This window comes from Podarcis cretensis (assembly GCF_951804945.1).
Source record: "Podarcis cretensis genome assembly, chromosome: 3".
NCBI lineage: Eukaryota > Metazoa > Chordata > Lepidosauria > Squamata > Lacertidae > Podarcis > Podarcis cretensis.
Window position 1 is genome coordinate 15,745,912 of NC_137172.1, and position 13,005 is coordinate 15,758,916.

General features: G+C 44.8%; 1 protein-coding gene across 3 annotated transcripts in view; it reads left to right on the forward strand.

Annotated features, from left to right (window-relative positions):
• FSHR (follicle stimulating hormone receptor) overlaps window positions 1-13,005 on the forward strand; it is a gene marked incomplete at its 5' end in the record, with an annotated part of 87,914 nt that overhangs the window by 40,263 nt on the left and 34,646 nt on the right. For 2 of the 3 annotated variants that reach the window (XR_013836569.1, XM_079968633.1), the window contains 2 exons: window positions 8,464-8,538; window positions 11,679-11,753. Coding sequence is in view for 2 of the 3 variants with exons in the window: in XM_079968633.1 (XP_079824759.1) it covers window positions 8,464-8,538; window positions 11,679-11,753 (150 nt within the window). The remainder of the gene's footprint in view (window positions 1-8,463; window positions 8,539-11,678; window positions 11,754-13,005) is intronic. The other variant, XM_079968634.1, reaches the window with a different exon arrangement.

Here is a 13,005-nt window from a genome sequence, read left to right on the forward strand (position 1 = left end):
GGTTGTAGCAAAATATGAGCCGAAGCAGTACTAATTGTAACAAATGTAGGGTAGAATGGAAATTGCTTTTGCCCCCCTAGACCCATCCAGACTACAATAGAGATTTGACTCAACTGATCAAAAAACTTTGCTACATCATCTGGACGTTGAAACATGGAGCCTAATCTGTCATCTAGCGAGTTTCACGGTGGTAGATTCCTGCAAAAATTGCTGACCCTGCCAAGGAAAACTTGGCCATGGAAGAAAGGTGGCCTGTTGTCTTTTGTGGGAGCGCAGCTGGCACAGCTTTGCCGTAATGAAGCCAAATTTTGGCAATCCAAGGCCTTGTGTGTGACTTCTGAAATCCACAATGGTCCAATAGCATCGCTTAGGTGTCTTATTTGTTTCCTTTCTCCCATCCGTCTTCTGGCCTGCAAGTGGAACACCTGGCAGCTCCCTTTCTCTTGCCAAGGCCTATCAGTAGGAGAGACCTTGACTATTGTGATACCCTTACAGCTCCTTGAAGAAGTAATAATTTTTAAAAATGGAGCTGATCATTTGTTATTCCTGCCAATAACTCACAGCTGCTATCAAAGAGCAAAGCTTTCGCTTGGCTTGTTTTAAAACTTTTTGAATGAACAGACCAAGAGGGGTGCTCTGTAAAAATGGAGCTTATACATTCTTGGATCATGGTCCTTGAGGTTGTGGGAATGTTCAGGGATGCAGGAGAGGATATATTGTCGGATTATATCCTTATCCAACTTCTGTTAACAAGTTGCACAATTTCAGCAGAGTAACATTCCCTTCTTTTAAATTTGCAGTGGCTGCATTTGCTCAGGCTCACTAAAGCCTCTATAATAACTGTTCTGGTATTTTCCCCTTTTTCCCTCATAAAATATGAGACGACACAGTCTTTTACAAAAGTATAAAAAGAGTTTACTCACATTCTGTTCACAATCAGATCCCAGAAGGCAGACTTAGCTTAATGAAGTAACATACACTTGGAATCTATCTCATAAGAAGACAGTCCCTTTGTCCTCTCTTTTCTAGAAGCCAAGAGGGCATCTTTGGCTTAGTAGATGTTGTTTCTTCGATGCATGTGGTGAAAGAGAGAGAGATGGCTGCCCTGCCCTGTGCTTTTGTCATTACCTGCACAGGTGAGGCCACACCCACCTCTAGTCACATGCAGAGGAAGTCTGTCCCAGCCCAGAAGGAAACAGGAAGCTTACCTGCTGGCTGGACAAACATTCCTCCCCACGTGTAAACATGTTCACTCTAGGAATGTTGTATTTGACTGCTCTTGTGTTTCACATCCCACAGAGGTAAGATCCCAAAGTGGGTTAAAGAAATATAAAAGTACAATATTTACAATCCGAAGAACAGGGTGGGTCCTAAAATCACTCTCTCTCAGCATCAAAGGCCAGGTAAAGAGGAGTGTTTTCAGCTTGCAGTGGAGGCTACATAAAGATAATGAAGTCACATTGTTTTAATTATCTTAAGTATTGAACATGACAGGAAGTGTTGCTCTTCAGCAACACGGTGGCATGAGATGAAGTCGGCGGTGATGTGGTTTGCAAGGTATCAAAGGAGAGAGAGTACAGTAATCCTCTGAGTTTATCAAAATGATACCTAAATACATCCTCTGTAGAGTGTCATGTATATAAAGGTCAGTGTTGTTCATTGCAATTCTGTTTCTGGCAAGGGATAACACACAGCAACAGGAAATATGGACACATTTTGTCCATAACAAGCTTTCTGAGAATTGTTCAAATTTTGAAGGCTGTATCTACAATCTAGTGTTCTGCCAAAGATTATGGGTTGTATCCAAACTTAGTCAGAATAAAGGTAAAGGTACCCCTGACCATTATGTCCAGTCGCGGACGACTCTGGAGTTGTGCGCTCATCTCGCTCTATAGGCCAAGGGAGCCATCATTTGTCTGCAGACAGCTTCCGGGTTATGTGGCCAGCATGACTAAGCCGCTTCTGGCAAACCAGAGTGGTGCACGGAAATGCCATTTACCTTCCCGCCGGAGCAGTACCTAGCTATCTACTTGCACTTGGTGTGCTTTCGAACTGCTAGGTGGGCAGAAGCTGGGACCGAACAACGGGAGCTCACCCCGTCGCAGGGATTCGAACCACCGACCTTCTGATCAGCAAGCCCTAGGCTCTGTGGTTTAGACCACAGCACCACCCGCATCCCTCTCCTAGTCAGAGCAGACTGATTGAAATTAATGTAGTTGCATTCATTGCTTTCAATGGGTCATCTCTTGAGTATGGCTTAGTTGGATACAACCTTCCTACTTTTTAGAGACCATTCTCCATCAATTGATGAGGAAAGCAGGTAGGAGAGCACCACCGAAGGCCTTGTTCACCCCTAGAACAAGACCCACCTCTTCTAGTTTTGATGTTATTATGTATGATGATTGCATAAGAATGTAATGTGGTGGACAGTCAGACACCATGGGAGCAAGGGCTGAACCCAGTACTGTAGTGGCAAATTCAGAAGTTCAGGGGCCCTTTGTGATAGCCACAGTCACAACCCCTCTCAGCTCTGCCCCTTCTAATAATTATAATTAGGGATGTATTACAACCATCAATGCAGATCTCCACTTGATGCCTTTCAGCAAGATCTACGATTTTCCAATCATGCACATGGACAAATAATTTGGAGTGCACCAATATCCTATTTTGGAGTGATTTAAGTTGTGTTTTCCTTGGAGTTCCATCCTTGGAGTTCCATGACCACAGAACATGCCTGCTATTCCATTGAAACTGAAACACCTTGTGTCTTCAGTTTTCCTAAATGCAGTGGCTGAAAAGCTCCCCTTTCCTGCTGATTTGGTGCTGGAGCAGGGGACCCTGCTGAAGATATAATAGCAGGTATTTGACTTCCTCCGACCCCAGACCACTACACCACTGGCTGAACCAGTCCTCTGCTTTTGTGTCTAAGCCACAAGGGCAGGGTTTCCTCACTTCTCAGCTGTGTCTCTGCTTTGCAGTCCCCAGTGACCTGCCCCCCAAAAAACTCTATGGGAGCCAGTCAACTGTGGGATCCTGCAGCCCTCTAGATGTTGGACTCTGGCTCTTGATGGGCGTTGTAGCACAACAGCATTTGGAGGGCTACAGGTTCCCTATCCTTCATCTGCAAAATGGACACCCCAAAATAGCTGCAGCTGGCTTCTCTTTAAATGGAGGTCATTGATTCCAGCTATTGTAGCCTACCCTTGGATGCAGAGAAACAGCAGGATTAGAAGAATTTACTTCTTAGAAGGCTTCAGGCAAATCATAATGTAGACCAGTGTTTCCCAACCTTGGATCTCCAACTGTTTTTGGACTACAACTCCCATGATCCCTAGCTAGCAAGATCAATGGTCAGGGATGACGGGAATTGTAGTCTGAAAACAGCTGGAGACCAAAGGTTGGGAAACACTGATGTAGATGACCATCTACATGCTGCTAGATCAGGCTTCCTCACACTCAGCCCTCCAGATGTTTTGAGACTACAATTCCCCTCATCCCTGACCACTGGTCCTGCTAGCTAGGGATCATGGGAGTTGTAGGCCAAAAAACATCTGGAGGGCCGAGTTTGAGGAAGCCTGTGCTAAATGGTGCTGATTTTGTGCAACTGTTTTTACAGTCGTGTTCACGTCCACGGGCAAATTATCAGGTTGCCCTCTCCTTTATTCCTGGCTATTTCTGATCTGCCATGGCCTTTTAACAAAATCCATAATATTGGTTCTGAAGCTGACCTTGTCTAATCATATCAATTGTGACCAGCTGAAGGCTAATTGGGAGACCAGTTGCTATGGCAATACTTGGGTCACGCACCAAAAGAGACAATGTATCTATGGAGGGTGGATGTAAAAAATGTTGAGCTTTTGGAAACTAACAGATAACACATTACGATCAAGTCTGGAGTGATGCAATGGTCAATGGGGCATATTTTTATTTTCTCCCTTGCTGCCTCCACCACCCCAATTATTTTCCTTTCATTTTTCAAGTTCTTTAAATTATCTACATCTTCTGAACCAGTGAATGTAACAACAACAACAACACCTTAGCCACAAGAAGGTTTTTTTTTTGGGGGGGGGTTAAACATGGAGTTTCTGCACATTCCGATTCAGCTGGCAAAAGGCAGAACCGCCACAAATTCTAAGTTTGGTGTGGGAGGTTGCTATAAATTAGTTTGTTAAGTGGCAAATGAGATTCGGCACCCCCTCCACCTCCCCTTTACCAGTCTGCAAGCCTGACAGCTGCCCTTCCTCCCCACTGAAGTGCAAAGGGTGGCAAACAACTCATAGCTTCCAATCGCTCCTGCAGTTTGGAATTGTCGGGTGGCATCTTCCATCGAAGTGACTGGGCCTGATTTTCTAATGTGGATTTCAGCGGCAGCCTCTCTAATTTGGATCAGGACCATAGCAAAGGGTTAAAGCAAGAGTACAGAATCTCATTGGCTCCACAAGCCAAGATTCTTACCAGGATCTAGAGGCATGGGCCAAATTTGATGGGTAGTTGGGGCTGCACACGTACCTGTCGCCCCTCAATGACATTGTGTGATTGGGCTCTTTGAAGTTCTGAAGTTGCGGCTTCAAATTTAAGCTTGTTGGTGTCTCTCTGGTCCCTTTCACCGTGGATGTTGGCTTATTTTATGGTTGTATGCTCTGTGTTATTTTATTAATACTGTTGCTAAGGGTTTGTCATGGCCTTTGGCTAGAAGGATAAACGTATGACCTTCGAACTATATATCGCTTAACTATGATAGTCTCCAAACCTTTAGCTAGATGCTAAGAATAGGAACAGCCACACCTCTTGGTTGGAGGCAGTGCTTACCTACTCAGTGCCGATGTATATAGGCCTCGGTCCTGTATACCTGAAGGAGCGTCTCCACACCCATCATCCAGCCCCAACACTGAGCTCCAGTGCTGAGGGCCTTCCGGTGGTTCCCTCGCTGCAAGAAGTGAGGTTACAGGGAAACAGGCAGAGGGCCTTCTCGGTAGTGGCGTCCACCCTGTGGAACGCCCTCCCAGCAGATGTCAAGGCAATAAACAACTATTTTACTTTTAAAAGGCAACTGAAGGTGGCCCTGTTTAGGGAAATTTTTAATGTTTGACGCTGTATTGTTTTTAATATTCAGTTGGAAGCTGCCCAGAGTGGCTGTGGAAACCCAGCCAGATGAGCGTGGTATAAATAATAAATTATTATTATTATTATTATTATTATTATTATTATTATTATTATTAGAGAGAAGGGAGAAGACTGGAGAAATCAAGGAAAGGAAAGCTGTGCAGGACTAGGAAAGTTGGAGAGAAGGGTATGCTGACACCGTGTGCCAAGAGAAGCAGCAGGGACCCTAAGAAAAGAGGGATGGAAAGGGGAGCAGGCCATGGAAATGCATTGTTTCTGAATGCCAGTTGTGGGAACAGCAGGATAGCAGAGCACTGTTGCGCTGATGTCCTGCCTGTGGTCTTACCACTGGCAACTGGTTGGCCACTGTGAGAATTTGATGCTGGACTAGATGGGTCTCCTCTTGCGTGTTTAGACCCAGAGACCTCCCCCCTAAATAAATTCACACTTGGCTCAAATTTTGGTTTTGGTTTTTGGCAGAATGTAGGCCACAACTTTATTGATTACAGCTAGTGACTGCTTGCATAGGCTCTGGTTCAACTAGCTCCCTGCCATGCAGGTAGCGCTCACCCAGGGCACCAGCATAGGTCAGCCAAGGGTGAACACCCAGATAAGTGGAAAGCCAGGAACGGGCTATCTCCGCCACCCAAATGTCCCCCTAGACTCAGGCACGGGCACAACCCCCTCTCAGGGGTTGACCAAACCATAGAGTCCCTGGATTCCTTTAACGGAATACCCTTCACATAGGGATGGCAAGAGCGTTCTCCCATCCCTATCACCTGAACCAGAGCCTATCTGGAACCTTACAAGTTGTGGCAATTTGCTACGCAACAGATGGCAACAGCCAATCAGCCAAGTGAGGAAAATTCCTGCCATGCTCCTGTCCCAACGACAAACACACGGCGGCATAGCAAGGTCAAGCGCAAAGCCCTAAAAAGAGGGAGAGGTGGGCGGGTGTTCTGAATGCACGCGCCAAAAGAGGAAGCTCTGGGTCACGTGCATGGGCATAAATAGGTCCCTCAAACCATTTGGACTGCTTCCCATTGGCCAGATTGTACCCAGCTTCGAGAGACCTACCAATCGGGTGTTGTGGCTTACCAAATGTACCCACCCACAACACAGGGTGCTGGTTGCCCAGGTCTCAGGTCTCTTTAAGGGAGGACCCGAGTTATCGTTTTAGAAGATTAAACCTTGGAGCAATGATGGGGCTCTACCACAAAACTGTGACAGTTGAACGAGTGTTGCTTTTCTTGGCAAAGAATTTGAGCTAGTGGGGTGGAGGATTTTGATCTGAGAGCACGCAGAGTTCTACTCATGTTTAAACCAAGCCCCACGTTGCAAAGCCTTCTAGAAACCGCATCCCACCCTGCTCTCCCCATGCATCACTCTTTTCCTTCCTCCCTCGCTCCTACTAGATAAAGATGGTAATTACTTCAAACCTAGCATAGCTTGAAATAATAAATGATCCCTTTAAGAGGGGTTTGTATTCAAGGAAGCAAGAGCTGCTTCTGCTTGCTTAGCTTGGGTGAATTGAGGAAGATAGATCATAAACATAAAAGACACATTTTTATTTTTATTTTATCGTAGCTAGACTGTGTGTGTGTGTGCATTTGTGTGTTTAAGTTTTGTTTAATTTACCATTCGAGGTTTACTTTAAAAAAAGAAACAAAAAAACCTTGATATATACTGTGTCGCTGTAAAAGCACCTGCTGTTACCCATTTCATCATAATGTGTAATGTAGTGGAATTAGCAATAGAACTTCCACTTAATCGCATTTCTTGACGTGAGTGGGGAATTTAAACATGAGGTTGTTAATGTTGGGTCGTGAGTTGTTTTGCATTTTCCATTCACCGCTGATGCGGTTTATAAGGTTAATTGAGATATGTGTCTCTGCCTCACAGCACCTTGGGGTGGGGGTAGGACCCAACACAGTGACGGAGGGTGGCTTTCTTCTCCTTCTGAAGCCCAGCTTCAGAGCTCTTTGACAAGGAGGGAAGAGCCGTAGCTCAGTGGCTGAGCATCTGTTTTGCCTGTTGAAGATTATAGGGCCAATTCTCATCTCCAAGTAGGGTTGGGAGAGAACCCTGCCTGAAACCAATCAACATAGACCATACTGAGCTAGGTGGTCTATTGATCTGAGTCAGTATAAGGCAACTTCCTTTGACAGAATGCCCCATGGGAAGGATGGGTGCTGCCATGGGCCATTTTGGCAGTATTGTCGGTGCTCAGTGAAGAAGAAGAAGAAGAAGAAGAAGAAGAAGAAGAAGAAGAAGGAGGAGGAGGAGGAGGAGGAGGAGGAGGAGGAGGAGGAGGAGGAGGAGGCATGCTAGAACTTCCTCTCCCTGAAGATTTTTTGCAAACTTTGGGAAAGGTTTTCCCCCATCCCTTGAATGTGCCAGAAACTTCAGCCCAGCACTACTATTAATATGTTGTTATAGGATTTGGGGGAATGGGGTTGGTTGGTTTGGATACCATCTTTGGGTCCCCTCTAGGGCTGCGGTTTTATAAGATGGGGTTCTTCAGTAGAAGTGAAGAAACGGTTAAACCAGTCTCTTTGTTAAATTAATGGCCCTAGCCAAGCTGTTAAGCTCTCTTCTTACATGACTAAAGAGTTGGCCATGTTGTCATAGAAACAACTAGCTAATGCTATTTCTAGAAGGAAGCAGCAGGCCCTCTCCTGGCTGTCTCTCTCTTCTGGTATGGTCCAAATGGGATATTCCTTTTGAATGCATAACAAATGCCCTGCAAATAGTAAATAATCACAACAAAGAGATTCATTTTCCTGATGTGCTCATTTTTCAAGTATCTATCTATCATCTGTCTGTCTGTCTGTCTATTGCATTTGTATCCTGCTCCTCAGCCAGAAAAAGACTCCCAGAGTAACTTACATGCAGTAAATTAAAATAAGGCAGTCCCTACCTGACACAAAACAGAGAAAAGGAGGGGGAGAGGAGAGGGAAAGGAGGGGGGGGAACAAACTTGGGCAACAGTTCATAAAGTCAAATAGCAGTTCTTAGAATATCCTCAGTTTTCAGTAGAGGGGGAGTAGCAAAAAAATGTGATCCTCCACCCCCACTTGACCGGTGCATTCTATCCTGCAAACTCCTGGAGATGTTTGCTACGCTATCTAAGATACTGGAGTACTTTCCCTCCCTCCCCCCCCCCAACAGGTTCTTACAAATATTCTTTTCTTTTAAGCCAGCTTTGTGTTTCAATGGGTTGTAGTCCAGGATTTATGGATCCTTCGGTGCCAGCAATGTTTTTAAGTTATTCCCTTCATTTTTCACGTACATTTGTAATGTTGACGCTTCTGATAAATAGCGAGGCCACCATGGCTGATGTTTCCTTTTTCTTGACAGAGAAATCTCTCAGAACGATGCCTTGGGAACTATAGAATCGAACGTGTTCGCCAACCTTCCAAAACTCTATGAAATGTAAGTCAATAAATGGAATTGGAGGGCTGGGGCATTACAGGATACTGGTGGACCAACCGTAAAAATGAACATGGTGCTTCCATGGGGATAAAATAGATCTAGGACTAGTTTTTTCTCTATGTGTCTTTCCTTCCTTCTGCACTGGCTCATCAGGACTCAGTCTTCAGCCTCATCCTACTAGACGTCAATAGTGATTGTGCTCAATGTACTGTGTGAATTGGCTGTTGCAGGGTTGCCAACCATTTTAGGCTCATGAGCACATTTGATTTTTTTTTTCTGTAGTTACCATCCCTTTTGATCACTTCCCTCACCCTCTTCCCTGGATCAGACCCACTTCCAAGAGACAGAAAGAATGTGTCTGGTGACTGGGAGTGGCCGCTGAGACCATATTACACCAGTCCTGAAAGATCTACATTGGCTCCCAGTACATTTCCGAGCACAATTCAAAGTGTTGGTGCTGACCTTTAAAGCCCTAAACAGCCTTGGCCCAGTATACCTGAAGAAGCATCTCCACCCCCATCATTCAGCCTGGACACTGAGATCCAGCACCGAGGGCCTTCTGGCAGTTCCCTCACTGTGAGAAGCGAAGTTACAGGGAACCTGGTAGAGGGCCTTTTTGGTAGCTGCCCTTGCCCTGTAGAACACCTTCCCATCCGATGTCAAGGAAATAAGCAACTATCTGACTTTTAGAAGACATCTGAAGGCAGCCCTGTTCAGGGAAGTTTTAATGTTTGATGTTTTGTTGTGTTTTTAATATTCTGTTGGGAGCCGCCCAGAGTGGCTGGGGAAACCCAGCCAGATGGGCAGGGGTATAAATATATTATTATGATTATGATTATGATTATGATTATGGTTATGGTTATTGTTATTATTATTATTGCATACACACACACATGTTGCTTTTCCAATGAATCCAGGTAAAACTAAGATCCTGGAAAGCACATAGAGATGAAAGAGGAAGTGGGGCAGAGTGTCACTTTTCCAACTTCCTTCTTTGGCTCTATTTGCATTTCAAAGGAGAAAAAGGTAACCACCCTCTGTAACTCGTGACAAACGAGGGCTGTGAGAGGGGATGCTTCTGCCATCCCATAATGGAGACTGAGGACCGAAGGAAGAGAAGTGAACAGGTGCTTGCCCTCCAAGTGTCCCTATTTTCCAGGGACGGTCTGGGATGTACCGAAGTTGTCCTGGTTTCTGATTTGATCCCAGAATGTCCTGCTTTTCCTTAGGACATCCCTATTCTCCTTGGAGAAATGTTGGAGGGTATGCTTCACTACTCTGGCAATTGTGGGTCTTGCATGTGGTAAGCCCCCTGCTTACAGGTGCCTGACCACACACCGGGCTTGATTGCTTTTTCATTTTATTTACTTCAAACATTCCTTGGCAGCCTTTTAGGGCAAAGCCCTCTCAAAGCAGCTTCCATTTTAAAAAGAGAGGATAAAACGTAATTCCCATAAAATGCAATTAAAGTTAAAGCAGCAGTTAAGACATTTCGGAAGCCAGCACCACACTCATACAAAATGTATTTAAATTGCTTTTTTTTTAAAAAAAAAAACACTTTGAAAATGGACAGTTTAAAACCAGCAGCGATATAAAACATTTAAAAGTTCTGCATCTTAATTAAAAGGAGCTCAGAACATACGGGTTTGTTGCCAGATGTCCAGATTTTCCCGGACATTTTTTCCGATTTCCGCCCAGACATTGCTTCCGACTGGTATGTCCAGGAAATTCAGGGCGTACGGCAACCCTAAGCAAAAGGCTTTATTGTACACCATTCAAGGTTGCAGTCCGTGCAGTTAGATAAAAGCACTCAAGGAGAGCGTAAAGCCTGTCTGGTGAGGGGTGTGGCCTTTGGAAGGGAAAGCTTCATGTGTCAAGTTTGCAGGGGGCCACCACTAAAAAGGCCCTTTCTCTTTTTGTTGTCTGCAGTAGTAGTAGTAGTAGTACTAGTAGTTGCTGTTGTTGATTGATTGATTGATTGATTGATTGATTGATTGATTGATTTTCTATACCGCCCTATACCCGAAGGTCTCAGGGCGGTTCACATAAAATATCAAATACATAAAATCAAAACAAAACCAACAACCCATTTTAAAAAAAAAAAAAAAACAAAGTTGACAATTGAGGGCAGTAGCACCTGAAGCAGGGCCACTGATGGCAATCTAAAATAATGAACATGCCCATGTGAAAGATGACCCCAATTTAATTAGGCACATGTATTGCATGAAATGATTGGAGTGGAGTGAGAGTTTGCTAAGGAAATGCTAATGCCTGTAGCAATTGGGTCATCTGGACCAGCCCGAAACCCAAATTCACCAGAATCAGAGGTGGTAGCAGTCAAGTGATAAGCTGCTTCCATGACAGCTGAACAGTGACAAACTGCTTATATCACATCACAAATGCATTTGTGTAAATGTAATGGTGGGCTCACTGGAAGGACAGATCCTGAAGCTCCAATACTTGGCCACCTCATGAGAAGAGAAGACTCCCTGGAAAAGACCCTGATGTTGGGAAAGATTGAGGGCACAAGGAGAAGTGGACGACAGAAGACAAGATGGTTGGATAGTGTTCTCGAAGCTACCAGCATGAGTTTGACCAAACTGCGGGAGCCAATGGAAGACAGGAGTGCCTGGCGTGCTCTGGTCCATGGGGCCACGAAGAGTCGGACACAACTAAACAACAACAACAAGTGGTGGGCAGGGCGGGAAGAAAGATATTTGTGGAGAGGGTAAATGAATGGTCTTGCACTGTCAGGTTAGTGGTTCTCTGGACTAGAAGGAGTAACTCATATGTCCATCTGCAAGCATGGGAATTGGTACCAAGAATCTAAAGAACAAGAAAAACTTTTAGCTGAAGAGGTATATTGGGCGATATCCACTCACAGCAGACTACTTGCGCAGCAGCCATTCCACAAAGAGGAGTCTCATTCTTAGCACGGCGCATCAACCAGACCCAATAGATAAACTGCACTTGTGAATGAAGTTGCTTGACCCCAGTTGCGCTGACCTTACATTGGGTCTCACCCATACTGCTTTGCAGATCACATTGCTTTCCCCAGCCAAAGAATCTCATTCTGTGGGAAAATGAGACAATTCGAATTATAACTGACATTTTTCTTCTTTTTTTCTTTCCCCCCACAGAAGAATCGAGAAAGCAAACCATCTGGTGTATATTGATAGATATGCCTTCCAGAATCTTCCCAGTCTCAGATATTTGTGAGTATTCCTGACGTTGCGGCTGTTTTCCCTGGAAAATTGTCCTTTTGTACAGACTTTTTCTTGCCTTATTACTGTTTTGAACTGCTGAATCAAGGCGCCACATGGGAACTGGATTGGCAGCTACAGTGGTACCTCGGGTTAAGTACTTAATTCATTCCGGAGGTCCGTTCTTAACCTGAAACTGTTCTTAACCTGAAGCACCACTTTAGCTAATGGGGCCTCCTGCTGCTGCCACGCCGCCAGAGCACGATTTCTGTTCTCATCCTGAAGCAAAGTTCTTAACCCGAGGTACTATTTCTGGGTTAGTGGAGTCTGTAACCTGAAGCGTATGTAACCTGAAGCATATGTAAGCCGAGGTACCACTGTACTGGGCAAAGGATAAAATGGCCCTAATAATCTAGATTGGAGCTTTCCAAACTTTTCATGTCGGTGACACACATTTTTAGACATGCATCATTTCACGGCACCGCAATTCAGTTTTACTAGCAAACCGGAGATTAAACTCCTTTCCAGCCCTAGGAGGAGCGTTCACACGATACACCTACACACTGCAGCTGACACACTAGTGTGTCATGACACACAGTTTGGAAAACTCTGGTCTAAATTGTCCAAGCAAGTGATGTTTTCCCTTCTTGCTTACTCAACGCTTTTTCTCTCCTGCCTGCACAGTGAGCATTTAAACTTCACATGGAAAGCCATGAGCTGTGGCTCCCATTTATATGCAGCGCTGGGTGATGAGATGCCTTTTAATAAGAAAGCATCTGATTGTCAAGCTTAATTCCACATCTGTTTGAATGGCACCCTTCACAATGCATGCAGGTATCCCGATATGCTTGCCACGTCCGCTCCCATGGGGTTTCCATCATAATTCGTGGATAATTAATCCTACCCTCTGTACAAAGTACCCTCCAAAAATAGTCAAGCTGCTGTTAGCATCTGACCTGAATCTGACTGATAATATCTCTTCGGTTGTAAGTAAAGAGAGGAAATATAATGAAATCCAGCGGACTCTATTCAAATGGAAAGGGTGGCTTTGGGGCTTTGTAGACCACACTCCCCACCCACCCCACCCCTCGCCCCTCACACCAGCGCAGATTTTAATCTTAGCCCTGATTCAGCACAGCTGGTATGATACAAATTTCCTACATGGGAGACTCCTTGCTGCAGAGGAGAAAGTCTGGCTATATGAGAAAAGCCTAATTATGTGCCCCACAGTAGTAGTAGTAGTAGTAGTTGTTGTTGTTGTTGT